We start from the raw sequence: 27,010 nt of genomic DNA, 5'->3' as shown, positions 1-27,010 counted from the left end.
AAGAGCATAGACAAGAACTCCAATACAGACGAAATTGGAGCTGTGTAAGGGTTAATCTTTTTGGCATGTGCCCAGATTGAAAACCTCTTCCATTTGCTGTAATAAGTCTTCCTGGTCAAAGGCTTATGAGAGGAAGATAGAATATGCACCACCTCCGGCGAAAATTGGTGGAGCCTAACTAATGATGGAAGTGGAGTAGCCAGGCTGTCAACCGGAGGGTCCGAAGAGAGGGATGGAGCTGCCCTGCCATGTGAGTCAGTAAGTCTGGTTGTGGGTCCAGAATCCAAGGAGCATCCATGAGACAGGGATGGAGAAAGTGGAACCAGATTTGGCGAGGCCAGTGTGGGGCAATCAGAATCATTCTGCTTCCCAAGGATTGCACTTTCCGAATAACCTTTGACAGCAAGGGGACCGGAGGGAAGGCATATAGTAGACTGGAGGGCCAATCGTGGACTAGAGCGTCCCTGGGTGACTCCCCATGAGGGGGGATCAACGTGAAGTAGCTGGTGCATTTGGCATTGAGGGGGCTGGCAAAAAGGTTGCAGCAAGGCTGACCCCCACCTGCGGAAGATATGTTCCGCAACTTGACAGTTCAGGGACCACTCACAAGGCATCAGAATAGCTCTGCTTAGCCTGTCTGCAATCACATTGGATTTCCCAGGAATGTGCTTTGCCAACAGAAAACGTTGGGAAGACACTGCCCCACTAGCATGGCCTCTCTGCAAAGGGGATAAGACCTGGTTCCTCCCTGCTTGTTCAGATACCACACCATTGACATATTGTCTGAGTGGATTGCAATAGTCCCGAGAGGAAGAAAACTCTGGAGTACTTGCAACGCTAATAGCACAGCTCTCATCTCCAGGACACTGATATGCGGATGCATCTCGTGCTCTTGCCACGTGCCTTGGACTGTCCTGCCTAGACAATGCCCCCCCCCCCCCCAATCTGGGAGGCATCCATGATCACTGCGGCAACCGGGGGAGCAGGAACGAAGGGCTTTCCCGCATTCAGGTTGTCGGTGCAAAGCCGCCAACTGAGATCCTGTTTGCACCTGTCTGTGAGGAGAATAGGGTGAGAAAGTGGGAGACGTTGAAGAGACCACTTGGCAAAGAGTAGCCACTGAAGGAGCCTCATATGTAACCTTGCCAGAGGGACTAACAATCGTAGCGGCCATTGTCCCCAACAATTGGAGGACCCATCTTGCCTTCGCTCTTCTCAGAGGGAGCAAGGTGTGAACTTGTTGTTGTAGGACTCTGATTCTTTCCTGTGGTAGAAATGTTCGCATGAGGACGGTGTCTAGTTCGGCGCCTATAAAAGTGACACACTGTGAGGGCAACAAGGCAGATTTTTTCCCAGTTCAATGCGATGCCCAACTGTTGACATAGGTTGATAGTACCATCCCTGGTCTGAAGTAGTAGATGCCTGGTGGCGGCAGTAAGGAGCCAGTTGCTCAGATATGGAAACACTTGGATCCCCTGACGTCTCAGGTGAGCAGACAACATCGCCATGCATTTGGTAAACACCCTGGGGGCTGTGGTGAGACCAAAGGGCAAGGCTTGAAACTGAAAATGACTGGCTCCCAGCCGAAGCGCAGGTGACTTCTGGATGCCCTGTCCATCTTTATGTGGTAGTAAGCATCCTTGAGGTCGATGGAGCACATCCACACTTCTTTTCCCAACAATGGGAGAATAGACTGCAATATGACCATTCGGAACTTGGACTTTTGCACATGGGTGTTCAATTGACTGAGATCCAAAATGGGTCTCAGGTCCCCTGTCGTTTTCGGCACCAAAAAGAATCTGGAGAAAGTCCCTAATCCGATCTGACCTGAGGGGACACGTTGGATGGCTCCTTTTTCTAGCAGCTTTGAAACTACTGAAGTTGCGTAATCCCTTTGATTGGGTGCAATATCCGGGATTTTCTTGGCTAAAGGGGGATTTGATGAGAAGGGAATGACATATTCTCCAGAAATTATTTGTAGAACCCATTAGTCCTGGGTGATGTCTTGCCAGGCCTCCGGGTATAACGAGATTCGACCCCCGACTGGCTACGGACACGCACAGTAGGGCCTCCCATCAGGAGCGGCGGTAGGGAGAACCACAAAAGGAATTGCGGTCTCCCGAGTTGGGGGGCCTCCTCTGCCCCTAGGGCGGCGTCTCCCTGAATAACCACCCCCTCCCCTGGAGGGGGGCTCACCTTGTGCACCGGGAAAAAACCTCTGTGATTTCTTGAACCACATTTTGCCACTCCTCTGGGCCATGGAATAAGGCCTAGAGGGAAGGGAAAAAACGGTCTCCTAAGGCAGAGTTTTTCCCTCCTGCTCGCACCCGGTGAGAGTGTCTTTAACCTTGGTTCAGAACAAAGAGGAACCATCAAAAGGGGCATCGGTGAATGAAGACTTGAAGGCCTCCGCGAAATGACAAAGGTGCATCCAGGCCTGCCTCCTAAGAGCAACTCCTGAACTTGCTGCCCTACTCGCTCTTTCGGCTGCATAGGACATTAGCCTCATGGAGGAGTTTGCAATGGAATTGAGGGTAAACAAAGTACAGTTGTGTACACTTACCATAAATGTAGACGTTCGAGTGTATTCACTGTTGCAGTCATTACAATTGGGTTATCCTGCTGGCAGGCTACCCTCAGTCGGCTTGAATTCCAAAGTCTAGGTCCGGCGTCAGTTGCCGTCACCTCTTCCCTGACGTCAGTGCGCCAGGGGTATAAAAGATGCAGCCGACGCCATTTTCTTCAGTTTTTCTTGCCCCAGATGTCAGTTGCCCCAAAAGGGTAGGCTAAAAATATGTCAATAAAACATACATGCACCGAAGTATATATTTTGCCTTCATCTACAAGCAAATACACCACATAGGTTGTATAGAATAGAGAAGTACAGATAAGTTCCAGCATAGAAATGGGGGATGGCGAATGGGTAACCTGGACTGCAACAGTGAACATGCTCGAACATCTACATTTATGGTAAGTGTACACAACTGTACTGTTATTCGTGTTTCACTGTTGCAGTCATTACAATTAGGTTGAATCCCAAAGCTAAGGTTGGGAGGTTGGAGCTAAATAGCATTAGGAGCGGCTCTTAGGCCCTGCAGAACTGCAGTGGCAAAGCCTGCCCTGAATTTAGAGTAGAGTGGTAAGTGATAGTGCTCTGAGAAGGTGTGCACTGAACTCCAAGTAGCAGCCTCTAAAATGTCTTTGGTTGGTACTCCCATGAGGAAGGCTGCTGAAGTGGCTGCTGCTCTGGTTGAATGTGGCTAAATGCCCTTAGGTACTGACTTGCCATGTTGTGAATAGCAGAAATGAATGCAGTGGCCTATCCACTTTGAAATAGTCTGCTTTGAAATAGCCTTTCCTTGTGATCCTGCAGCATATGCCACTAGTAATTGCCTTTCTGAAAGCTTTGGTTCTGTTCAAAAAGAAGTGTAGCTGTCTGTGTATGTCCAAAGAATGCAGAATTCTCTCCCACTTATTCTGTGGGTTTGGATAAAAGGTAGGCAGATGAATAGTTTGGTTAAGGGCCACACTGGACACTACCTTAAGCATAAATGTCGGGTTTGTCCTCAGAGAAACCCTGTCTGGAAAAAAAATGATAAAAGGTTCCACAGCCATGAGTGACTGTAGCTCTGAGACTCGTCTTGCAGAAGTTATTGCTAGGAGCAGAGCTGATTTCCAAGATAAAAACTTTATATCAACTGTAGCAGCTGGCTCAAAAGGAGGCAGGGTGAGTTTTTCCAAGACATAACTGAGGTCCCATGCAGGTATTGGTGATCTCCTTGGAGGCCTTAAATTTTTGGCCCCTCTGAGGTACTGCCTTAATAAAGGATGAGAAAGATTGGTGGCTCTGTATTGTAATGAGCCGAAATGGCAGAGGCATGAATTTTTATAGATGAAAAGGATAGGCCTTTGTTCAGCATCTCAGTCAAGTATTGCAAAATTTGAGGAATATTTGGTACAGCTGTGTCCATTCCTTGTGCCTGGTTCCAAGCACAGAATCTCTTCCATTTTCCAGCACAGGATTTTCTAATACTAGGCCTCCTGGCCTCCAAAATGACATCCATCACCGCTTTAGTGAGAGGTGGGTTTTGTAGGACTACATTATCCACCATGCTGACAGATTTAAGGTATTGAGTTGGCTGTGTAGGATCGGATTGTTCTTCTGGGACAGTAGATGCGGTACTAGAGTTAAGGTCCAGGCTGGGCATTGAGACAAGTTCCTTAGGATTAGATACCAGTACTGGTGTGGCCAGTCTGGGACAATCAGCATCATTTTTGGCTTCTCCTGTCTGACCTTTAGGAGTACCTTGGGGAGGAGAGGCAAAGGAGGAAAGGCATATACTGTTAAGTTTTTCCAGCTGAAAGAAAGGGCATCCACTTTCCATGCTTGTCTGTGATAAGTCCTTGTGCAGAATCTCTTTAGCTGGCAGTTGTGAGGTGAGGCAAATAGATCTATGTCCGGGCATCCCCATTTCCTTGTTATCATGCTGAAGACTTGTGGATCCAATTTCCACTCGTGTGGATCCATGAGGTTTCTGCTTAGTTTATCTGCCAGAGTATTCATCTTTCCTGGCAGGAATTGTGCCTGCAGATGTACTTAGTTAGTCAATGCTGTGTCCCACAAAGTCATGGCTAGTCTGCAAAGGGGGTAGGAATGAGTGCCTCCCTGCTTATGTACCACATGACTGTGGTATTGTCTGTCTTTATCAGTAGTTATCCCGGATGAAGTAGGTCCTTGAAGGCTGTCAGGGCATTTTGAACAGCTAGCATCTCTTTTTGATTGATATGTAGAAGCATTTGGTTTGTGGACTATGTAACTTGAATACATCTTCTTGCCATGTGGGCTCCCCAGGCATAATCCAATGCATCTGTTGTTAATATGTGTGTGGCTGGGGGTAGAGTGAATGGCTGTCCCTTGTTCTGGTGACAGGCCTTCACCCACCATCAGAACTCCTGTTGCAGGCAGGGAACGAGAGTAACTATTGTTTCCAGGCTGTGGCAATGTTGAGCCCAAACACATTTTAGGTACCACTGAAGTTTCCTCATATGCAGTCTTGCATATGGAATTAGTAGGATGCAGGATGCCATGAAGCCCAAAGCCTGCAGAATTTTTCTTGCAGATAACTGGGCCTTTGTTGCCAACAGTTTGCAATAGGTAGCCAGTTGCCTTCGTATGTCTGGCGTGAGATAACCCATCTGGGCAGTTGTATATAAGCATGCATCCAAGAATATTATCTCTTGAGAGGGTACTAGTTTTGATTATTGTTCGTTGACTCTGTACCCTAGGCTTGATAGTAATCTCTCTACAAACGCCAGATGCTGTAGTAGAATGTCCGTGTTCTCTGCTTGAATGAGGCAGTCATCCAAGTAAGGATAGATTTGTATTCCTCTTTGTCTGCAGTATGCAATTACTGGTGCCAGGCACTTTGTGAAGACCCTGGGTGCAGTAGATAAGCCAAAGGGCAGTGCAGAGACTTGGTAGTGCATTGAGCCAGCTTTGAATCTGAGGTATCTTCTGCATGTTTGTCTGATTGGGACATGCAGGTATGCCTCTTTTAGATATAAAGTCACAAGCCAAGCCTTCTTGCCCAACATGGGCAGAAGCTGCTGTAGAGTCAACATTTTGAATTTTGGAATATCCAGAAATGTGTTTAGAATAGATAGGTCCAGTATTGGTCTCCAGGCTTTGTCCTTTCTGGGTACCAAGAACAGTCTTGAATAGAATCCTTGTCCCTTTTCTTGTTCTGATACTTGTTGAATGGCCCTCATGTCCATGAGGGATGAAACTTGTTTTTGTGCCTCTGCCCATTGATTGCGTGGCAGGTCTGGCATACCGTTTGGCCGTGGCAGGGTGTGAAAGTGGAACCTATAGTCCTGTGATACTATATTTAGAACCCATTTGTCCTGGGTGATCATGTGCCAATTTTGTGAAAAAAGTACTAGTTTTCCCCCCAAAGGAACTGCCAAAAGATAAGTGCTTGGAGCTGGAAGGGGAAAGTCATTGAGACTGCTTCCTGTCTGGCTGTCATTTTTCCTCTCTGCTCTTTGAAGTAGAAGCACCCCCACTGTTTAGGCCTGTATGCGCCTTGGGGCTGTGATCTGCCCCTGGGACGTCTGTATCTGCCTCTTTATGGTCTATCGGACACTGGAAAGGACCAATTCTTTGTAGGCCAGTTCCTGCTAAATCTGGGAGGCTGTACCTGCAAGAAATCTTTGACTGTTTGCATAGATTTAGCTTTGTCCTCCATTTTCTTCAACACCTCTTCAGCTTTAACACCAAACAACGTATCATGCTGTAATGCAGCATCTAATAGTTTTGCTTTAACATGATCAGGCAGATTCTGTTCTTTTAACCAAGCATGCCTCCTAATGACAGAACCTGTAACAGCGGCCCTGCAGGAGGCCTCTAGAGAATCAAAACCACATTGCAAAGGATGCTTTCCAACTTGTTCAGCTGCATGCAATAAATCCTGCATTTCTTTGTTGTCTGCACATTCTGAATTTGCTGACATTTTCTGTTTAAACAATGACATTAGATATTGCTGATATTTAAGCATATGAAATTGGCAATTTAAGGCTCTTACAGCCAAGGTAGCAGAAGTATAAATCTTTTTATCCCATCTGTCTAGGGCCCTAGAATCCCTATCAGAGGGGGATAGGGTTTTTTGCAGTAGAAGCCTTGACCCCTTTGGAACCCTGAGAGATGGTTTCTGGGTCAGCAGCAAGATTTTTATAAAGAAATTTATGTGAATCAGGAACCCTCTAGTATCTGTCTGGCTTAACAGGAGCTAGTGGTAGAGAGTTTGGAGAGTTTCCAGTGGCCTTGTCGGCTCCACGTGGGAGTCGGCAGCGGCCTGTGGCTCTGAGGTAGCGGGCGTCAGGGGCTGTGAAAGCGCCTCTCTGAGAACCGGCGACAGGCCTAGCAGAAGCCTCGTCGTCGGTTTTGGATCTCGGATGCCTGTCCTTTTCTTTTTCTTTGTGCTTTTTATAAACTCCGGTAGTCAGCTGTTTTGACGGCATTATATAATTAAATCTTCTGCCAAAGTAATGAAATGCAAAATCGTACCGACGCTTAATAGTGCGTTGGTTAAATCTATCACAAAACCGACAACTAGCAATGTTATCGTCAGGGCCTAGGCAAGGAATACAGTAACAGTGAAAATCCTTATGAGGTATTTGCTTCCCACAAGAAATAGAATTATTAACTTTTTCTGACATCGGTCTGGAGCAAGAAAAAAGTTTCCCCAATGGGGTACTTAGCTTTAATGTATACTTCTGATCTGAAATTTGATTTTGAAAAACTCAGGAGTCGGCCAACCGGCACTTGTGAACTGCTTTTGCTTCGAGCACCGCACGGCAAGAAAGACTGAAGAAAATGGCGTCAGCTGCATCTTTTATAACCCTGGAGCACTGACGTCAGGGAAGAGGCGACAGCAACCGATGCCGGACCCAGACTTTGGAATTCAGGTTGACTGAGGGTAGCCTGCCAGCAGGATAACCAAATTGTAATGACTGCAACAGTGAAACATGAAGAACATCTGAGCGTTGACTGTCTGAGCCACCGCCTCAGAAACACTACCCATGAGAGTATTGCCAAGCTCCCTGAGGAGATCTCTCTGGAGCAGTGTAAAGTGGGATAGATAATTCAGTGACCATAAGGTAAAGGTCGCTGAAGAAAAAGTACACCTCTCGTTCCGGTCCATGGTCCTAGACTCCTTGTTAGGGGGATGGACGGTGGAAGAAGTCTCGGCTAATTCCTTCTGAGTGGCAGCTGCTACCACCATGGCATCCACAGGGACTCCCTTGGACAGAAATTCCTTATCAGGAGGAGCAGACAAAAATTTATTGGGTCTCCTGGGAACTGGTTCCACAGAGTCAGGGGTTTCCCACACCCTTCGACAAACCAAATCCAGAAGCTCGTTGAAGGGTGGCAATACCCAGGAGGCAGAGGGCTGAGCACCGAAGGCCTTCAGGAAGACCGACTCCTCCTCGGAGGGGGCTTTGGATGGCCAGTCACCTCTTAGCTTCAAAATCTCTAGGATGTCAGAGAAAGAAACTTCCTCTGAGGATGACTTGGGGTACCCCTCCGATTCCTCGAGGTTAGTGTCTGATGTGAGGGACTTGTCCTGGGAATCTATGTGCTTCCTCTTATACGTCTTCTTTCTGGGTGCCTCCTCAGGCAAAAACTCTGACGGGCCCTCAGAAATGTGGGGACCACTCATGGGGGTACCCTGAGGCCTTGGGGCTCCTCTGTCTAGAGATAGAAGGCGATCAGAGACCTGCACCGGTGTAGTAGGGGACAGAATGACCGACCTGCATGATGCCGCTGACGACCTGGCCAGCACGCTCTGCATGGCTTCAAAGGCTGGTCCCCCCCCCCCCCCCGAGTCCGAAGAATGACCAACATCCAAACCCACGACAGGAATCAAACTTCCCCGCACCGAAAGGGAGACTAGGAACCGAGGGGTGTCCCGAAGCCTCTCCCTCGGGTCCAACCGAAGAATCCTGAGTCCTGAACCCCGTGGACGGCGTCAATGGGGTCGGAGCTGATGTCGGCACTGATAAGCCAGGAGGGGCTAGGGACATCACGCGGAGCCGAACACGCCGGCTCCGAAAGCTGAGGTGTGCTCGGAGGAAGTATCGAAGCAGGTTGAGGGACCGGCTCCGGTGCAGACTGGGTCGGAGCCGAGAACAATTTTGCCAGAACCGGTGACTGAAGGAGTCTCTGAACCACTCTATCGACGTCCACATCTGATAAGGTCCTGGAGGATTTAGAGGATAGGGAAGGAGATCGAGACCTCCTCTCCGAAGGGGGCCTGCGAGGAGGGGATAATGGCCTAACACTAGGCGATCGGCTCCAAACAGGTTCAAAGAAAATTGGAGCCGAAGCAGGTTCCATGACAACTGACACTTCCTGCAGCCCCAAGGATAATGGAGCTGAGGATGTCAAAGCAGACTTTGCTATTTTCTCCGGTGGCTCCGAGGAGACTGATGGGAGCCGGAGATCTCATTTTTGATTTGGACGATTTAGCCTTAGAGCTGGAAGCACTCTCCAGACCCTCCTCGAAGGAGGGTTTCAGAAGCCCTTTCAAAATCAATTTATTCTTCCTTTCCTGAAGAACTCTCGGACTAAAAGCATGACAGAAGCCGCACGACTCCTGGAGATGAATTGCTCCCAGACAATATACATAGACGGAGTTGTCCACTGGTAATGGACATTTTGTAACTGCACCTAGAGCACTTCTTGAAGCCCGAGGGCTTGTGCTCCTTAGTATCTTTGGACATAGTCAATCAACAAAACTATAGCACCAAGACAAACACTGACTAAAGGACCAATGGTCAAACAGTCACAAGGCAGGAAAAACTACAACATACAAAAAAACACAAGATCTCCAAGTTAAACGATCCTTGACAAAAAACACTAGGGAGAAAGGACTAATACCTCTAATTTAAACTGTACTTAGTTCCGGATAAACTAAAAGACACAAGGAAAGCAGGGGGATAGACTAGGTCCTCTAACTGAAAATGGGCCTAGCCCATTGGAAACAGCTAGAGGGATACCACAGAAAAAACGATCCAAAACACAAAACTTTCACAAAACCAGACAAGAACACACAATAGCTATTAAAATAGCTTTCTGTTTGCTACAAATTTCTCTGATAAGGAAGAAAAAGGGTACTTGGCCACAGCCAAGAGCTAGACCACATCCAAGCTATACGAGCGGCAAATGAGATCTGGGGATAGAGAGCAGTGCAGCATGGGATACCATCTTAGCCCAGGCAATAGAAGACTTCGAGCTACAAAAGTTTGGCGAGTCGGAGCCAACATTCGGCTCCGAACCCACAGGTAAGAATGTAGGCGACATTGGACTACATAACATTAAATGTTTCCCCAACGGGGTACTTATCTTTAGACATCTTGAAGACAATGGAGCGAGGCGATCAATCTGACGGTCGACTGCGGTAGAGGAAGTTCTGACGTCTGTGCATGCAGACATCATATTTAAGTCCCCAGTTTATGGCCCTGCAAGTGATGTCCCACACGCTGGCAGCAACAAGGCTTAAGCTTTTGCATAGGAGCCAACGTTTGGGTCACCTGAGGCAGAGGATCCCACAGCAAGAATACTGCAACATGGGAATAGAAGGACATCTCCTTTTCTCAGATGGGGGGGGGGGTAATCCTAAAGCTGAATAGATGTGGCATCAGTTGGTTTTATTTCTTACAGGCTATGGCATACTTTGAAGCAACCTTTCTGCAAACATGAGCATAAGATACCATGCCTGGTTTGCAGATGGACATCACTTCTTTAAAGTGGGCCCTACTAAATTCATCAAACAGGCTCTGCTTTTGTCCACTGTCAGTAAGAAAGAAAAGTTGTGTAAAATTTTACCATAACCATAGATGTACTTCTCTTCCATGTTGCAGTATTCAACATATGGGTGTACTCCTCATGCTTCGCAAACGCCTGGCCACTATGCAAAAGTTTTCAGTCACTATATGGTCCCGTGGGATGACTGATGTGGCTCAAGGAACGTGGGCCTTAAAAGTGACATTTGCACGCACCAGTCCTCAGAACTGTAAACTCCAGTCACAACCAGTCCTAGTAACGGCAATTTCAGCAATAGGTGTTACTGCAACTGCTTGAATAAAACAACGAAATATACACCAGGATCTTTATTAAATAAAGCTTTCGGGTCTACACCCTTCATCAGTATAGTAAGGGCAATGCCAGTTCTGTGCCACCCAGAAAGGGAAATGTAGCCTAATAGGAGGGGAAGGAATATCGCAACATGGAAGAGAAGGACATCTACGGTTATGGTAAGATTTTACAAAACTTTTCTATGTCCTTCTATTCCCATGTCGCAGTATTGAACATATGGGTGAGTGGCAAAGCTCAATGTGAAGGAGGGGTTGATGGTCTAGAGGCAGTCTCCAGGAATCCGTGAAGGACAGCCCTGGCAAAACCCACCCTGGCTTTGGAAATGTGGTCTAACTTGTAATGTTGGGTGACGGTGTGCCCTGATGACCAAGTGGCTGCTTCAAGAATGGCAGAGGTATATCCAGACCCTTGAAAAAGGCTTCTGAGGAAGCCATAGCCCTGGCGGAGGGTGCTTAAACCGTACCTTGCAGAAATTTCCCATGGTATTTGTAGCAGAAGGTGATGGCTTTGGAAATCCAGGTAGAGATAGCTTGTTTGGTTACTGCCTTCCCTAGGGCCCTGGGGTGGAAGGAGATAGAGTTGATCAACCTGTCTGATGGGCTTGCTTTTATGCAGGTAAAACATAAGTTGTCTGTGAACATCCAGGGAGTGAAGTACTCTCTCACTATCCCCCTGTGGGTTAAGAAAGAAGACAGGTAGGTGGATGGCTTGATTCATGGACAAGTCATTAACAACCTTGGCATGAATGAAGGGTTAGTTCTAAGAGTAACCCTGTCATTGTGGAAAAATAGGAAAGGTGAAACAGCCATGAGGGCTTGCAGCTCTGATAACCTTTTGGCTGAGGTCAAGGGCACGAGTAGTAAAGTTTTCCATGTACAGTATTTTAGGAAGGCTTTGTCTAATGTCTCAAATGGAGGAAGCGTGAGCTCTTTATAAACTTAGTTAAGGTCCCATGGAGGTGGAGATGGTTTCCTGGGGCCTGAGGTGAAGAACTCCTTTGAGAAAAAGCTTAGCTGGCAGTCTGGACGCTAGAGAGGGGCCCAGAGGAAGGCATGCTGAAATAGCAGACAAGTGGGCTTTAATGGAGGAATAGGTCAAGCCTGTCTGCAGTAGCTCACACAGGTAAGACAGAACTAGAGGAGTCTCACTAGTAAGCGGGTCCAACTGTCTTTTGTGACACCATATAGAAAATCTCTTCCAGTCAGAAAGGTAAGGTTTTCTTGTATTTGGTTTCCTGGCCTCCTGCAGGACAGTGAGCATGACCTCACTGCAAAGGTGTCTGAAGAGGATCAAAATCTTTTCAGCCACAGGGTGAGGTGCAGTAAATGCCACTGTGGGTGTATATGGGATCCCTTGTGTTGTGTGAGAAGGTCCACTCTGAGGGGTAACTTGTGGTGATTGCTCTTAGACAGCTGTAAGAGTAGGGGGGAACCAATGCTGTCTTGGCCAGTAGGGAGTCACCCTTGTGTTGTGTGAGAAGGTCCACTCTGAGGGGTAACTTGTGGTGACTGCTCTTAGACAGCTGTAAGAGTAGGGGGAAACCAATGCTGTCTTGGCCAGTAGGGAGTCACCAACAACATTTTTGGTCAGTCCTGCTGGATTTTCAGCAGGTCCTTCTGGACAAGTGGGAAGGGGGGAATGCATAGAGAAACTTCTTCTTCCAAGAGACCGAGTCAAATGCAAGAGGCGCAGCTGTAGTGGTAGGCCATATAGTCTTGGCATTCTTTTTTGGTGGTTCAGTAGGTACGTCGGAAGAACTCTCCATCCCTAAAGGTATTTGTTTTAATTTTTGATTCTCTAAATACAAGTTAAACATGTGCAGATGGCTGTGCAATGGTTTGGGAACAAACACCTGACAAATGGAGCAGGCCTTGTAATCGTGCGACCATCCCAAACAAAAGAGGCACTGATCATGGGCATCCTTGTGAGGTATCGGACGGCCGTACTTGTCCTTTCTGGATGACATGAACAGGCATTAAATGAAAGAAAAGGACTAAAAGATTCCCCAATGGGGCACTTATCTGATTTCTCAAATCTGACCGTCGTGACGGCAGGAACACCTGGCGTTTGACTGGCAGCTGAGAAGTTTTGAGGGCTGGTGCGTGCAGACGTCACTTTTATGGACCATGTTCCTTCAGCCACGTCAAACGTCCCACGCATCAAACAGGGACTGAAAACTTGTGCATACTGGACAGATGTTCGCAAAGCAACAGGAGTAAACCCATACATTGAATACTGCAACATGGGAATAGAAGGACATCTGTAAGTAGTTTTAATGTCTCCCATATATCAGACAGTGCAACTGAAATTTTGGTGAGGCAGATATTTATCACGGGTACCTAGGAACTCAAGCTTATGTGGATATCTTTGCAATGTCCACCCAAGACCTGAGAAGCGGAAGTAATTGCAATCCCACTGTCTACCTCTGAAAAAATGAGGGCAGGGAAAAGGTAAGGAAAAGCAGGGTACTGAGCAGCACCAAGCTACTAGGTCAGGGATCCATAAGGAGAAACCTCAGCAAGTGAGATGCAGAGAGGCCAAAGAGGCATGGGCAAAGTCTCTACTCTTACTCCCTGAAGTCATTAATCAATATTTCTTGGATACTATCTGTAAGTACAGCATACTGGTACCAAAGACTTGAAAGTTTTTTCCCTAATTAAAAGTAAACCCTTTCTTTAGTCCTATTCACTGAAGTCTTTCTCCTAACAGCAGCACAATGCCCACAAGAGAGGAGAAACTGCTCTTCCCAAACAAAAACACAAAACAGTCTTTTGAAATACGTTTCTTCACTCATACTTATAGATCTCCTTTGCTGGACCTCAAAATTTCAGGGCTTCCAATCCAAAAACATTTAAAAGGTTAAATAAATAAATAAATAAACAAATCTAATATAAACATTAAAAAATCCTAAATCTTCCTTCTATATTACACGGTTGACCAATGTGTGGGGTAGAGAAAAAGCTCAGCGTGAAATGGGAAGTCTGCAAAAGCTCTGGAAGTCATACTGGTAGGGCAGACATCTGCCTTCAAATATTTCCTATTTTCCACAACAAAGAATTATTACACATTTCCTTTACATCAAAATAATGCAATTCAAACACAGTTTCAGTATAGTATGGACTGTGACATCAAGGAAGAAAAAAAAATAGCACAATTAAGCTTATAATACAGTCCACAAACGGTCAAACAGTAAAAAGTGTTAAAATGCTGAAGCAGTTAATCAAAAGCATAGAACAGAACTCTTTCATAACATACTTTGTGACTGACTGATGCTCAAAATATATTTGTGTTCCATCAAAAAATAAAGCAAACAGACATCACATGCTGGCACTATGCCTTACCTAGGTGGGGTTGTTGGGACGCTGCTAGTGCATACTGTTGCTGCTGGGCTGCGGTCAGCTGTTGAACAGCAAGTGCATTTGGTCTTTGGAATAACTGAAAAACAAAGTACTCTCATTAAAGCTCTGTCAATTTAACATATCAAACAAAATAATAATTAATTTTAATCAGTTTTGTGTAACTCTAAAATGTCAACTATAAACTCTTAAGATAACTAATTGTTTAGTACCAAGTCTTAATAAACCACAAAGTAGTCAGGTACAGCAATTCATCTTATTTGAATTAGAACAGCAAAACTAATGCTGACCAGAGAAATAGGATTCAAGCACAGAAAATGGTTCTAACATTTATATACAAACAAGACATAACAAACTAAACAGCAATCACTAACAACTGTTGAAGTATTCCATTGTTAAAATTTTGGCTACAAGTTAGCAGCTTGCAGACTTTCTCAAAAATATTCACATCTACAAACCAGCCCAACAAGCCACACTTATCTACTAGCCACACAACCATACACAACTCAAAAGCAAAACTTTGAATACTCCTTCAAATGTCCAACCCCCAAAAAGGAAAAAAAATGTAGCTTCTACATGGCAGTATTACCTTGACATTGGAATAACAAGCCGTAAAAAGTACAGTTTTGTACCTACCATAAATGTAGATGTCCGAACTGGATAGCATCTGCAGTCATAACAACTGGGTTGTCCTGTCGTCAGGCAGCCCTTCAGTCGGCCGGATTCCAAAGTCGGGGTCCGGCTTCGGCTGATGTCGCACTTCACCCGACGTCATCTCTGTTGGTCTTCGGGTATAAAGGCATCAGCCGACGCCATTTTCCTCAGTGTTTCTTGCCCCAGATGCCAGTAGCCCTCTTGAAGGCTAAAATTTAGATAGATGCCAATGTTTCCAAAAAGATAGAGGTAAACACAAAAATAAGCATGTATGCACATATATACAAACAAATACACCATAAAGACTCCCCACCAGCTAGCTATTAGGAGGGTAAACACCCTTGGAGTACCACAGAGGGAAGGAGGGAGGGTAATCCTGACTGCAGATGCTATCCAGTTCGGACATCTACATTTATGGTAGGTACAAAACTGTACTATGTCCTTCATGGATGCATCTGCAGTCATAACAACTGGGTAGAATACCATAGCCAACAAGGGGAGGAGGCTAAAACTAGATTATGGTGTGTTTAGGATCCCTTGCAGTACAGCAGTGGCAAACCCTGCTCGGGATCTGGAATATAGAGGCAAATTATAATGCTTGGCAAATGTATGCACAGAGGTCCAAGTAGCCGCCTCAATAATGTCTTTGGTTGCCACTCCTCGTAAGAAGGCTGTGGTAGTGGCTGTTGCCCTTGTAGAATGAGGTCTTATGTTCTGTGGAATTGGTTTTCCATGGAAGGCATAACAGAATCGTATGCAATTTCCTATCCATTTGGAGATTGTCTGTTTGGAAATAGCTTTTCCTTCCCTTCCTGTTGCATAGGCTACAAAAGTTGGTCAGTCTTTCTGCTACTTTCGTTCTGTCCAAGTAGTAGCGTAGCTGTCTATGTACATCCAAGGTATGCAATATTCTTTCCCCTCTGTTTTGTGGGTTGGGAAAGAAGGTAGGAAGGTGGATTGCCTGGTTTAAAGACACTCTGGATACCACCTTAGGCATAAATGTAGGATTAGTCCTCATGGACACTCTATCTTGGTGGAAGATTAGGAAGGGTTGCACTGCCATTAAGGCCTGTAGTTCTGAAACCCTCCTTGCTGAAGTAATTGCCAGTAGGAAAGCAGTTTTCCATGACAGGTGTTGTAGGTCTGCTGTTGCTGCTGGTTCAAAGGGTGACAGTGTCAATTTTTCTAGCACAAAGTTTAAGTCCCAAGCTGGTAATGGTGGTTTCCTTGGAGGTTTTACATTCTTGATTCCTCTGAGGAACTGCCTGAGCAAAGGGTGAGAAAAAACAGGTGGATCAAAGCTGTATTCTGCTGAAATAGCTGATGCATGTATCTTGATGGAGGAGTAGGACAGGCCTGAATGAAGAAGTTCGGCTAGGTACTCCAGAATGTTAGGCATATCTATGTTCGAACAGGACCAAATACAAAATCCACGAACACTTCTTTTGAATAAAAATACTTTGTTCTTTATTCAACTCGATCCACATAAAACAACTCTAGTATTGGTAACACACTCCTGGTTAAGCGCTTTCATCTGAAGGACTCAGATTTCATCAGAACCAAGAACATACATTTTGACTTCTTTTTATCTGTAAATTGGCGCCAAAATCACATTGTCTGACTGCCTTTTCTTAAAGGTACATATATACAAATGCTTGCATGACGTCTTAATCAAGAATAAAATGTTCATAAAGTGCTTGTGCAAAAATAAATAAATAAAATGCATATGAAACAGATAGTTAAAAACTGTACTATACATACAACAAATATAACATTTAAATACATGAATGTTTAAAAAATTAAAAACTGAAATTTGAGCTTTACATGTGTTGAGTAGGAAGGGAATATCATATTAGCCCTAACAATAAGATGCTCTTTATTATAAGGGGGTAAAACTAGCCATAAATGCAAATGCAATAAATACAATATATAAAGGCAATAAATAAAAGACCTATAAATAATTTAAGTCCTATCCAGACTTAAAAAAGGCTTTATACTAATGAAATCATTTAACCCAGGTGCAGTGGTGGCATCACAAAGTATCTGCCACTCACTTTCTTTGTATGATAACCAAATTTTCCAATTACCACCATACATAGCTGTCTCCACCTGGTCAATGATCATAAAACTAAAAGTGTGGTCTTGTCCTTTCTCCAAAATATGCTTACTAAGAGCATTTTTTGTATCTTTCTTCTTGATTCTGTAAAGGTGTTCGTAAATTCTAGTCTTAAGTTTCCTATAGTATAAAGCCTTTTTTAAGTCTGGATAGGACTTAAATTATTTATAGGTCTTTTATTTATTGCCTTTATATATTGTATTTATTGCATTTGCATTTATAGCTAGTTTTACCCCCTTATAATAAAGAGCATCTTATTGTTAGGGCTAATATGATATTCCCTTCCTACTCAACACATGTAAAGCTCAAATTTCAGTTTTTAATTTTTTAAACATTCATGTATTTAAATGTTATATTTGTTGTATGTATAGTACAGTTTTTAACTATCTGTTTCATATGCATTTTATTTATTTATTTTTGCACAAGCACTTTATGAACATTTTATTCTTGATTAAGACGTCATGCAAGCATTTGTATATATGTACCTTTAAGAAAAGGCAGTCAGACAATGTGATTTTGGCGCCAATTTACAGATAAAAAGAAGTCAAAATGTATGTTCTTGGTTCTGATGAAATCTGAGTCCTTCAGATGAAAGCGCTTAACCAGGAGTGTGTTACCAATACTAGAGTTGTTTTATGTGGATCGAGTTGAATAAAGAACAAAGTATTTTTATTCAAAAGAAGTGTTCGTGGATTTTGTATTTGGTCCTGTTCGAGCTAAGGAGTGGTCTTCGCTTATTTGCTTTTGAGTTTTTACCTTTGGGTCATTCTCTTTACTTTATATCTATGTTCGACACATCTTTTCCTCTTTCAGTACTCCAAATGACAAACCTTTTCCATTTTCCAGCATAGTTTCTTCTTGTTGAAGGTCTGCGTGCTTCAAGAATAATGTCTCTAATTCTTTGGGAAAGTTCTGGATTAGCTGCTGCTATGTGATGTTCCATGCAGTCAGTTGCAACGTTTTTAGGTTTGGATGTATGATGCTGTAGTTGTTCTGAGTTAACATCAAAGGCATCAGGGGTATTGGCCACATATTGTTCCGAGACATGCTCCTCAGCAGTGGGTACCAGTGTTGTCTTGGCCAGTTTGGAGCTATCAGGATTATCCTTGGACGTTCTTCCTTGATTTTTAGTAATACCTTGTGTATCAAGGGAAGAGGTGGGAATGCATATGCTGTTGGGCCTTTCCAGCTGAAGGAGAGCGAATCCACTTTCCATGCTAGTGGGTGGAATGTCCTTGTGCAGAATTTTTGAGCTGGTGATTGGTAGGTGATGCAAATAGATCTATCTGAGGCATTCCCCATTTCTTTGAGATGGTCTTGAAGATGTCCGGGTGCAGCTTCCATTCGTGGGCATCCGATGTGGTTCTGCTTAATATGTCTGCTAGAGTATTCTCTTTTCCGGTACAAATATTGCCTGTAACTGGATGTTGTAGCTGAGTGCCAGGGTCCACAGCTCCAAAGTCATTCTGCATAGGGGTATGAATGAGTGCCTCCCTGTTTGTTGATGTACCACATGACTGTGGTGTTGTCTGTCCTTATCATCAACTGGCCCTCTTTGAGAAATGGTCTGAACTTTTGGATTGCCAGTTTTACTGCCAGCATTTCTTTTAGGTTGATGTGCAGGTGAAGTTGATCCTGTGTCCACAATCCTTGCACGCATTTGTCCAGCATGTGGGCCCCCATCCTAGGTCTGAAGCGTCTGTTGTGATGGTCTGGCTTGCTTGACATCTGCGAAAGGGTAGCCCTGGGTTTGACTGGCATGCCTGAGCCCACCATAGGAACTCCTGTTTTAAGCATGGAATTAGTGGGATTTCTGTTTCTAGGCTGTGTCTGTGTTGAGACCATAAATTCTTTAGGTACCACTGTAGTTTTCTCATATGTAGTCTGGCAAGTGGAACCAAGATTATGCATGATGCCATGAAGCCCAAGGCCTGCAGTACTTTTCTTGCTGTTAACTTGTTCAGTTTTGTTAGTGCCAAGAAGTAAAGAGGGAGTTCTTTTTGTTTTTCCTTTGTTAGGAATGCCATCTGTTTTACTGTGTTCAATTCCGCGCCCAAGAATGTCCTTGTTTGGGATGGTATCAGCCTTGACTTTTGTAGATTGACTGTGTATCCCAGTGCTTGCAGCAAGTAAATGACCCTTTGTAAATCTGTTGTCAGCTTGCTTTTGTTGTCCCCTTGTAGCAGGCAGTCGTCTAGGTATGGGTAAATTTGAATTCCCTGTAGTCTGCAATGGGCGATTACTGATGCCAGGCATTTTGTGAATACTCTGGGCGCAGTAGATAAGCCAAAGGGCAATGCTGAGAATTGATAGTGCTCTGATCCTGCAAGAAATCTGAGGTATCTTCTGCAGATTGGTCGAATGGGGACGTGCAGGTATGCCTCCTTGAGATCTAGAGTTACCAGCAAACACTCCTTGCCCAGCATGGGAAGAAGTTGCTGTAGGGTCAGCATTTTGAATTTTGGGACAATGATGTATGTATTTAAGGCGGACAGGTCGAGAATTGGTCTCCAACTTTTTTCCTTTCTTGGAACTAGGAATAGTCTGGAGTAGAACCCCTTTCCTTGCTCTGCTGTTGGCACTCTTTCCACAGCTCTCATGTTTGCTAACTGCATTATCTGTTGTAGAGCCTCTGTTTTTTGATTTGGCGGTAGATTTGGCATTCCTCTTTTGACTGGTAGTGTGTGGAAGTGGAACCGGTAACCTTGATCTATGGTTTGTAAAATCCACTTGTCTTTTGTTATATAGTGCCAGTTCTTTGAAAATAAGGTTAATTTTCCGCCTAGGGGAGCTGCTATTTGTTCCCTGGTAGGCGGATTTAGGGTTAAGTCACTGTGGTTGAGTTGATGTAGTGGCAGAGGTTGTGTCTGTGCCTCTGTTGTTACCTTGCCACTGTCGTCCTCTGTAGGCACCTCCCCTGGATTGGTTTCTGCCTCTGGAACGTCTATTCCTGCCCCTTTGAGGTCTTGTGGAGTCAGGAAAGGACCAATTTTGGCAGGCCAGTTCCTGCTAAACCTTGGGGTTGAACCTGCAAGAAATCTTTAACCGTTTGAACAGATTTTGCCTTTTCTTCCATTTTCTTCATAACCTGCTGGGCAGGTGTACCAAACAAACTTGTCTTATCCATAGGAGCATCTAGCAACTTAGCTTTAACATGATCCGGTAGAGCTTGCTCCTTTAGCCATGCATGCCTTCTTATCACTGTGCCAGTCATGGCTGATCTAAATGAAGCCTCCAGTGCATCATAGCCACATTTTAAGGAATGGTTACTAACCTGTTGTATGTTATTTACCATTTCTAATACATATTTCTTATCAAGAGATTCATCAGTGGTTAGCTTTTTAGTTAACTGATCAAGCATAAACTCTTGGTATTGTATCATGTGAAACTGACAATTTAAAGCTCTAGCTGAGAGAGTAGCTGAAGTGTAGACCTTTTGCCCCATCTGTCTAATGACCTTGCTTCCCTTTCTGAAGGAATAGGGTTTTTGCTATGGTCGGCTACTGCCTTGGGACCCTGGGATATAGTTTCGGGGTCTGCAAGAGGGGCCTTGTAAAGGTGGTGATGAGTGTCTGGCACCCTGTAAAATCTGTCTGGTTTGGCAGGGGCTGGAGGTAAAGAATCTGGTGCGCAGCAGACATCATTGAAAGCATCATCCACCACAGAGAACAGGAGGTATAGCTAAGGGCCTGTGCTGTGGAAGGTGCAGAAAGGTCCTAAGTCTTTTTCTGGAGTCTGAAAAATCCTGTTGCTGCCATTGGAACTGCTCTCGCATGGCATGTAAGGTTTCCCCAAAGGAAAATTCTTCTGGTGGGGAAGCAGCTGGAATGGATTCTTCAGCATCAGAGTCTTCAAAATTGGAGAAAGGAGCCTCTGGCTGATCAGTTATGTCTGATTCATCGGCAGACTCATCAGAGGACACTGGCTCAGGGGGCTCTGCCCTAGGTCTCTTCTCTGGGGGCTGAGAGGCCCTGTCTGGGTGAAATTGAGATCCTCTAATTAATGAAATTAAATCTTCTGCCAGAGTAAGCATTTGAGAACTAGAGGAGGGCCTGGTTGTAGGGGGTTTAACAGGCACTGTTTTAGTAGTCTTTGCTGCTTTAGCCCTGGCGAAGGCCTTAATGGACATGGCTGCTGGAGGCCTAGCAGCACCACGTGCTGGGGTAGAGACATCCAAGGGAATGGTGTCTGATAAGTCAGTGGCAACCACCGTAGTGGATAAAATTTCTGAGGCCGTTTCAAGAGTGGTAGCAGGGGCCTCAGTTGTAGAGATAGATTCAGCTGTACTTTGATCAGTTTTCTCGGTTTCGCCAAAACCGAGACACTCATGATTTGCTTAACCATGGTTTCGGCGAAACCGCGGACGCGAGTGTCGGTCTTTATCTTTGCGTTTTTGGCAGATTGGGTAGTCGGAGGATCCGGCGGCATAATGTCGCAAAATCAGAACCGAAAACTGTTCAGCAAACTCCGACCGGCGCCTAAGCGTTGTCGGTTGAAGCAACACAGGCGAACAGGCTGCTACGTCGTGGGCTGGGCCTAAACAAGGCAGACAATAAGAGTGGAAATCTTTATGAGGTATTTGTTTCCCACAGGTTAAACAATTATTAACTTTTTCTGACATCGGCTGAGGCAAGAAAGAGTCCCCAACGGGTACTTAGCTTTAGAAGTCTTGAAGTAGTATTCGGTAGAAGTAATCTCTGGATCCGACCGACCGGCACTTGCGAACAGCTTCTGCTTCGGGCGCCACGCGGCAAGAAAGACTGAGGAAAATGGCGTCGGCTTATGCCTTTATACCCGAAGACCAACAGAGATGACGTCGGGTGAAGTGCGACATCAGCCGAAGCCGGACCCCGACTTTGGAATCCGGCCGACTGAAGGGCTGCCTGACGACAGGACAACCCAGTTGTTATGACTGCAGATGCATCCATGAAGGACATCCTACAAAGCATGGTTTTAATCATATTTCTAAATAAAGAGTGTACAACTAAGGGCAAAGTCACAAACTCCACTGCCTAAAAGTGCGACTCTGAGCAAGTTACTTAGCCAGACAGTGCTCCCAGGCTGAGTCTGAAAAAGGTCCATGGAAATCACTGCTCTACCCTGGTAACCACATATAAATAAAATTAAATAATCTACCAAGAAAGTACAGTTTTGTACCTACCATAAATGTAGATGTCTGAACAGGATAGCATCTGCAGTCCTTACAAATGGGTTGTCCTGTCGTCAGGCAGCCCTTCGGTCGGCCGGATTCCAAAGTCTGGGTCTGGCCTCGGCTGGTGTCGCACTTCACCCGACATCATAGCTGCAGTTCTTCGGGTATAAAGGCATCAGCCGACGCCATTTTCCTCAGTGTTTCTTGCCCCATATGCCAGTTGCCCTCTTGGAGAGCTAAATTTTTGGATAAATGCCAATGTTTCCAAATAGTAGAAGGCAAACACACAAAATAATCATGTATGTACATATATACAAACAAATACACCATAAGAGATCCCCCCCCAGCTAGCTATTAGGTGGGCAAATACCCTAGGAGTACCACAGAGGGGAAGGAGGGTGGGTAATCCTGACTGCAGATGCTATCCTGTTCGGACATCTACATTTATGGTAGGTACAAAACTGTACTATGTCCTTCAAGGATGCATCTGCAGTCCTTACAAATGGGTAGAATACCATAGCTAATCTAGGGGAGGAGGAAGAAGAATTATGGTGTAGTTAAGATCCCTTGCAAAACAGCAGTGGCAAACCCTGCTCGGGATCTAAAGTATAAAGGTAAGTTATAATGCTTGGCAAATGTATGCACGGAGGTCCAAGTAGCAGCCTCTATAATGTCCTTGGTAGCCACTCCTCGTAAGAAAGCTGTGGTAGTGGCTGTAGCCCTTGTAGAGTGAGGTCTTATGTTCTGTGGAATTTCCTTTCCATGGTAGGAGTAACAGAATCTAATGCAATTTCCTATCCACTTAGAGACTGTCTGTTTGGAAATTGCTTTTCCTTCCCTTCCTGTTGCATATGCTACCAGAAGTTGGTCAGATTTTCTATTAGCCTTGGTTCTGTCCAGGTAGTAGCGTAACTGTCTATGTACATCCAATGTATGCAGTAGTCTTTCCCCCGTTCTGTGGATTGGGAAAGAAGGTAGGTAGGTGGATTGCCTGGTTTAAAGACACTCTGGATACCACCTTAGGCATAAATGTAGGATTAGTTCTCATGGACACTCTATCTTGATGGAAGATTAGGAAGGGTTGTACTGCCATTAAAGCCTGTTATTCTGAAACCCTTCTTGCTGAGGTAATTGCCAGCAGGAAAGCAGTTTTCCAGGATAGGTGTTGAAGATCTGCTGTTGCTGCTGGTTCGAAAGGGGGAAGTGTCAATTTTTCTAGTACAAAGTTCAAGTCCCATGCTGGTAATGGTGGTTTCCTAGGAGGTTTTACATTCTTAATTCCTCTCAGAAACTGCCTGAGTAGAGGATGCGAAAAGACAGGTGGATCGAAGCTGTATTCTGCAAAAATAGCTGATGCATGTATTTTGATGGAGGAATAGGACAGGCCTGTATGGAAAAGCTCTGCCAAATACTCCAGGATGTTGGCAATGTCTACCTTTGACACATCTTTGCCCCTGTCGGCACTCCAAATGAGAAACCTCTTCCATTTTCCTGCATAGTTCCTTCTTGTTGAAGGTCTGCGGGCCTCAAGTATAATATCTTTAACCCTTTGGGATAGATCTGGGTTAGTTGCTCTTATGTAATGTTCCAGGCAGTCAGTTGCAAAGTTTTCAGGTTTGGATGCAGGATGTTGTAGTTGTTCTGGGTTAACATCAAGGGAATCAGGGGTAGTGTCCACATTGTCCCCCGAGACATGCTCCACAGTAATGGGTACCAATGTTGTCTTGGCCAGTCTGGAGCTATCAGAATTATCCTTGGACGTTCCTCTTTGATTTTCAATAGCACCTTGTGCATCAAAGGGAGAGGTGGGAATGCATATGCTGTCAGGCCTTTCCAACTGAAGGAAAGAGAGTCCACCTTCCAAGCAAGTGGGTGGTATGTCCTTGTGCAGAATTTCTTGAGCTGGTGATTGAGTGGGGATGCGAATAGGTCTATTTGTGGCAGTCCCCATTTCTTTGTGATGGCCTTGAAAATGTCCAGGTGTAGCATCCATTCGTGAGCATCCGAGGTAGTTCTGCTTAAAATGTCTGCTAGGATGTTTTCTTTTCCCGGTACAAAAATTGCTTGTAACTGAATGTTGGAACTCAGAGCCATATTCCATAGGTCTAGGGCCATTCGGCATAGAGGGTATGAATGAGTGCCTCCCTGTTTGTTGATGTACCACATGACTGTGGTGTTGTCTGTCCTTATCATCAACTGGCCTTCTTGGAGGAATGGTCTGAAATTCTGGATTGCTAGTTGTACTGCCAGCATTTCTTTTTGATTTATGTGCAGATGCAGCTGCTCTGGAGTCCATAATCCTTGTATGCACTTGTCCAGCATGTGGGCCCCCCAACCTAGGTCTGAGGCGTCCGTTGTGATGGTTTGGCTTGGTTGAATTTTGTGGAAGGGCAAACCTGGGTTTGACTGGCATGCCCGAGCCCACCACAGGAACTCTTGTTTCAGGCATGGAATTAGTGGTATTTCGGTTTCTAAGCTGTGCCTGGGTTGAGACCATAAATTCTTTAGGAACCACTGTAGTTTTCTCATATGTAGTCTGGCATGGGGGACCAGGATTATGCAGGATGCCATGAAGCCCAAGGCCTGCAGTACTTTCCTTGCTGTTAGTTTGTTCTGCTTTGTTAATTTCAAAAAATAGACAGGAAGTTGTTTTTGTTTTTCTGCAGTTAGGAATGCCATCTGTTTTACTGTGTCCAATTCTGCACCTAAGAAGGTTATTGTTTGGGATGGTATCAGTCTTGACTTTTTTATATTGACTGTGTATCCCAGGGCCTGTAGTAAGCAAATGACTCTTTGTAAGTCTTCTGTTAGCTTGTTTTTGTTGTCCGCTTGTATTAGGCAGTTGTCTAGGTATGGATACATTTGGATTCCCTGAAGCCTGCAGTGAGCGATTATTGATGCCAGGCATTTCGTGAACACTCTGGGCGCAGTAGATAAGCCAAAGGGCAATGCTGAGAATTGCTAATGCTCTGATCCTGCAAGAAATCTGAGGTATCTTCTGCAATGTGGTCGTATGGGGACGTGCAGGTATGCCTCCTTGAGATCTAGAGTTACCAGCCAAAACTCCTTGCCCAGCATGGGAAGAAGTTGCTGTAGAGTCAGCATTTTGAATTTTGGAACAATGATGTATGTGTTTAAAGCGGACAGGTCGAGAATAGGCCTCCAATTTTTCTCTTTTCTTGGTACCAGGAAGAGTCTGGAGTAAAATCCCTTGCCTTGTTCCATAGATGGTACCCTTTCCACAGCTCTCATCCTTGCTAACTGAGCTATTTGTTTTAGAGCTTCTGCCTTTTGATTTGGTGGTATGTTTGGCATTCCTCTTTTTCCGGGTAAGGTGTGGAAATGAAACCTGTAGCCTTGGTCTATAGTTTGTAAAATCCACTTGTCTGTTGTGATACAGTGCCAGTTTTTTGAAAATAATGCCAACTTTCCGCCTAAGGGTGCTGCTATTTGTTCCCTGGTAGGCGGTGTCAAAGCCAAGTCACTGTGATTGTCCTGTTGTAGTGGCAGTGGTTGTGTCTGTGCCTCGTTGGTTGTTACCTTGCCACTGGCGTCCCCTGTAGGCACCTCCTCTGGATTGATTTCTGCCTCTAGTACGCCTGTTCCTCCCTCTCTGAGTTTTAGAGGAGTCTGGAAAGGACCAATTTTTGGAAGGCCAGTTCCTGCTAAATCTTGGGGGCTGAACCTGTAAGAAACCTTTTACTATTTGTACAGATTTTGCCTTCTCTTCCATTTTCTTCAGTACCTGTTGGGCAGGAGAACCAAATAAACTGACCTTATCCATAGGAGCATCTAATAGCTTTACTTTTACATGATCCGGCAGGACTTGTTCTTTCAACCATGCATGTCTTCTTATAACTGTGCCGGTCATGGCTGATCTAAATGAAGCCTCCAGTGCATCATAGCCACATTTTAAGGAATGGTTACTAACCTGTTGAATGTTATTCACCATTTCTAAAACATATTTCTTATCTAAAGAATCATCCGAGGACAGTTTCTTAGTCAACTGATCAAGCATAAACTCTTGGTATTGGATCATATGGAACTGACAGTTCAATGCTCTAGCTGAGAGAGTAGCAGAGGTGTATACTTTTTTACCCCATCTCTCTAAGGACCTGGATTCCCTTTCAGAAGGGAGAGGGTTTTTAGCTGAGGTTGAAGCTACTGCCTTAGGCCCCTGGGAGATAGTCTCAGGATCTGCGAAAGGAGCCTTGTATAAATGGTGATGAGTGTCCGGGACCCTGTAGAACCTATCTGGCTTAGCAGGGGCTGGAGGTAAAGTATCAGGAGCAGTGCAAGCATCATTAAATGCATCATCCACAACAGGAAGAACTGGAGGTATAGCTAAAGGCCTATGTTGCGGTAAGTGTAAAAGGTCCTAAGCCTTTTCCTTGAATCTGAGAAATCTTGCCCCTGCCATTGGAATTGCTCTCTCATGGCATGTAAAGTTTCCCCAAAAGAAAACTCCTCTGGTGGAGAAGCTGAAGGAATCGATTCTTCAGCATCGGAATCTTCATAAGTAGAAAAGGGTGCCTCTGGATGGTCTGTATTGTCTGTGTCATCAGAAGAATCATCTGAGGACACTGGCTCAGGGGGCTCTACTCTAGGTCTCTTTTCTGGAGGTTGAGAGGCCCTGTCTGGGTGAGATTGGGATCCCCTTATTAAAGAGATGAGATCCTCTGCCAGAGTAAGCATTTGAGAACTGGAGCTGGGCCTGTGAGAGGGGGCTTAACAGGCACAGACTTAGAAGTTTTGGCTGCTTTAGCCCTGGCAAAGGCCTTTATAGACATGGCTGCAGGAGGCCTAGCAGCACCACGTGCTGGGGTAGAAACATCCAAAGGGATGGTGTCCGATAAATCTTGTGAAACCACAGTAGTTGGTAAAACTTCAGAGGCCGATTCAACTAGGGTAGAGGGGGCCTCGGTAGTAGTCATGGATTCGGCTGAAGATTGAACCGTTTGCTCGGTTTCGGACGAAACCGAGACACTCGCGGTTTGCTTAACCGTGGTTTCGGCGAAACCGCGGACCGCGGTGTCGGTCCTTTCTTGCGTTTTTTAACAATTTGAGTAGTC

The 27,010-nt window shown here is 45.0% G+C and overlaps 1 protein-coding gene across 6 annotated transcripts in view; it reads right to left on the bottom strand.

Moving 5' to 3' along the window:
* The window catches only part of PUM1 (pumilio RNA binding family member 1), a 3,075,948-nt gene that overhangs the window by 2,435,431 nt on the left and 613,507 nt on the right, over positions 1–27,010 (bottom strand). For all 6 annotated transcript variants that reach the window (XM_044084662.1, XM_044084694.1, XM_044084669.1 and 3 more), the window contains exon 4: positions 14,002–14,095. In XM_044084662.1, coding sequence (XP_043940597.1) covers positions 14,002–14,095 — 94 coding nt within the window. The remainder of the gene's footprint in view (positions 1–14,001; positions 14,096–27,010) is intronic.

Source organism: Protopterus annectens, chromosome 1.part1, assembly GCF_019279795.1.
Source record: "Protopterus annectens isolate FY-2018-M chromosome 1.part1, PAN1.0, whole genome shotgun sequence".
Taxonomy (NCBI): domain Eukaryota; kingdom Metazoa; phylum Chordata; order Ceratodontiformes; family Protopteridae; genus Protopterus; species Protopterus annectens.
Note: the sequence above shows the minus strand (reverse complement) of the source record. Positions and strands in the feature narration are given on the sequence as shown.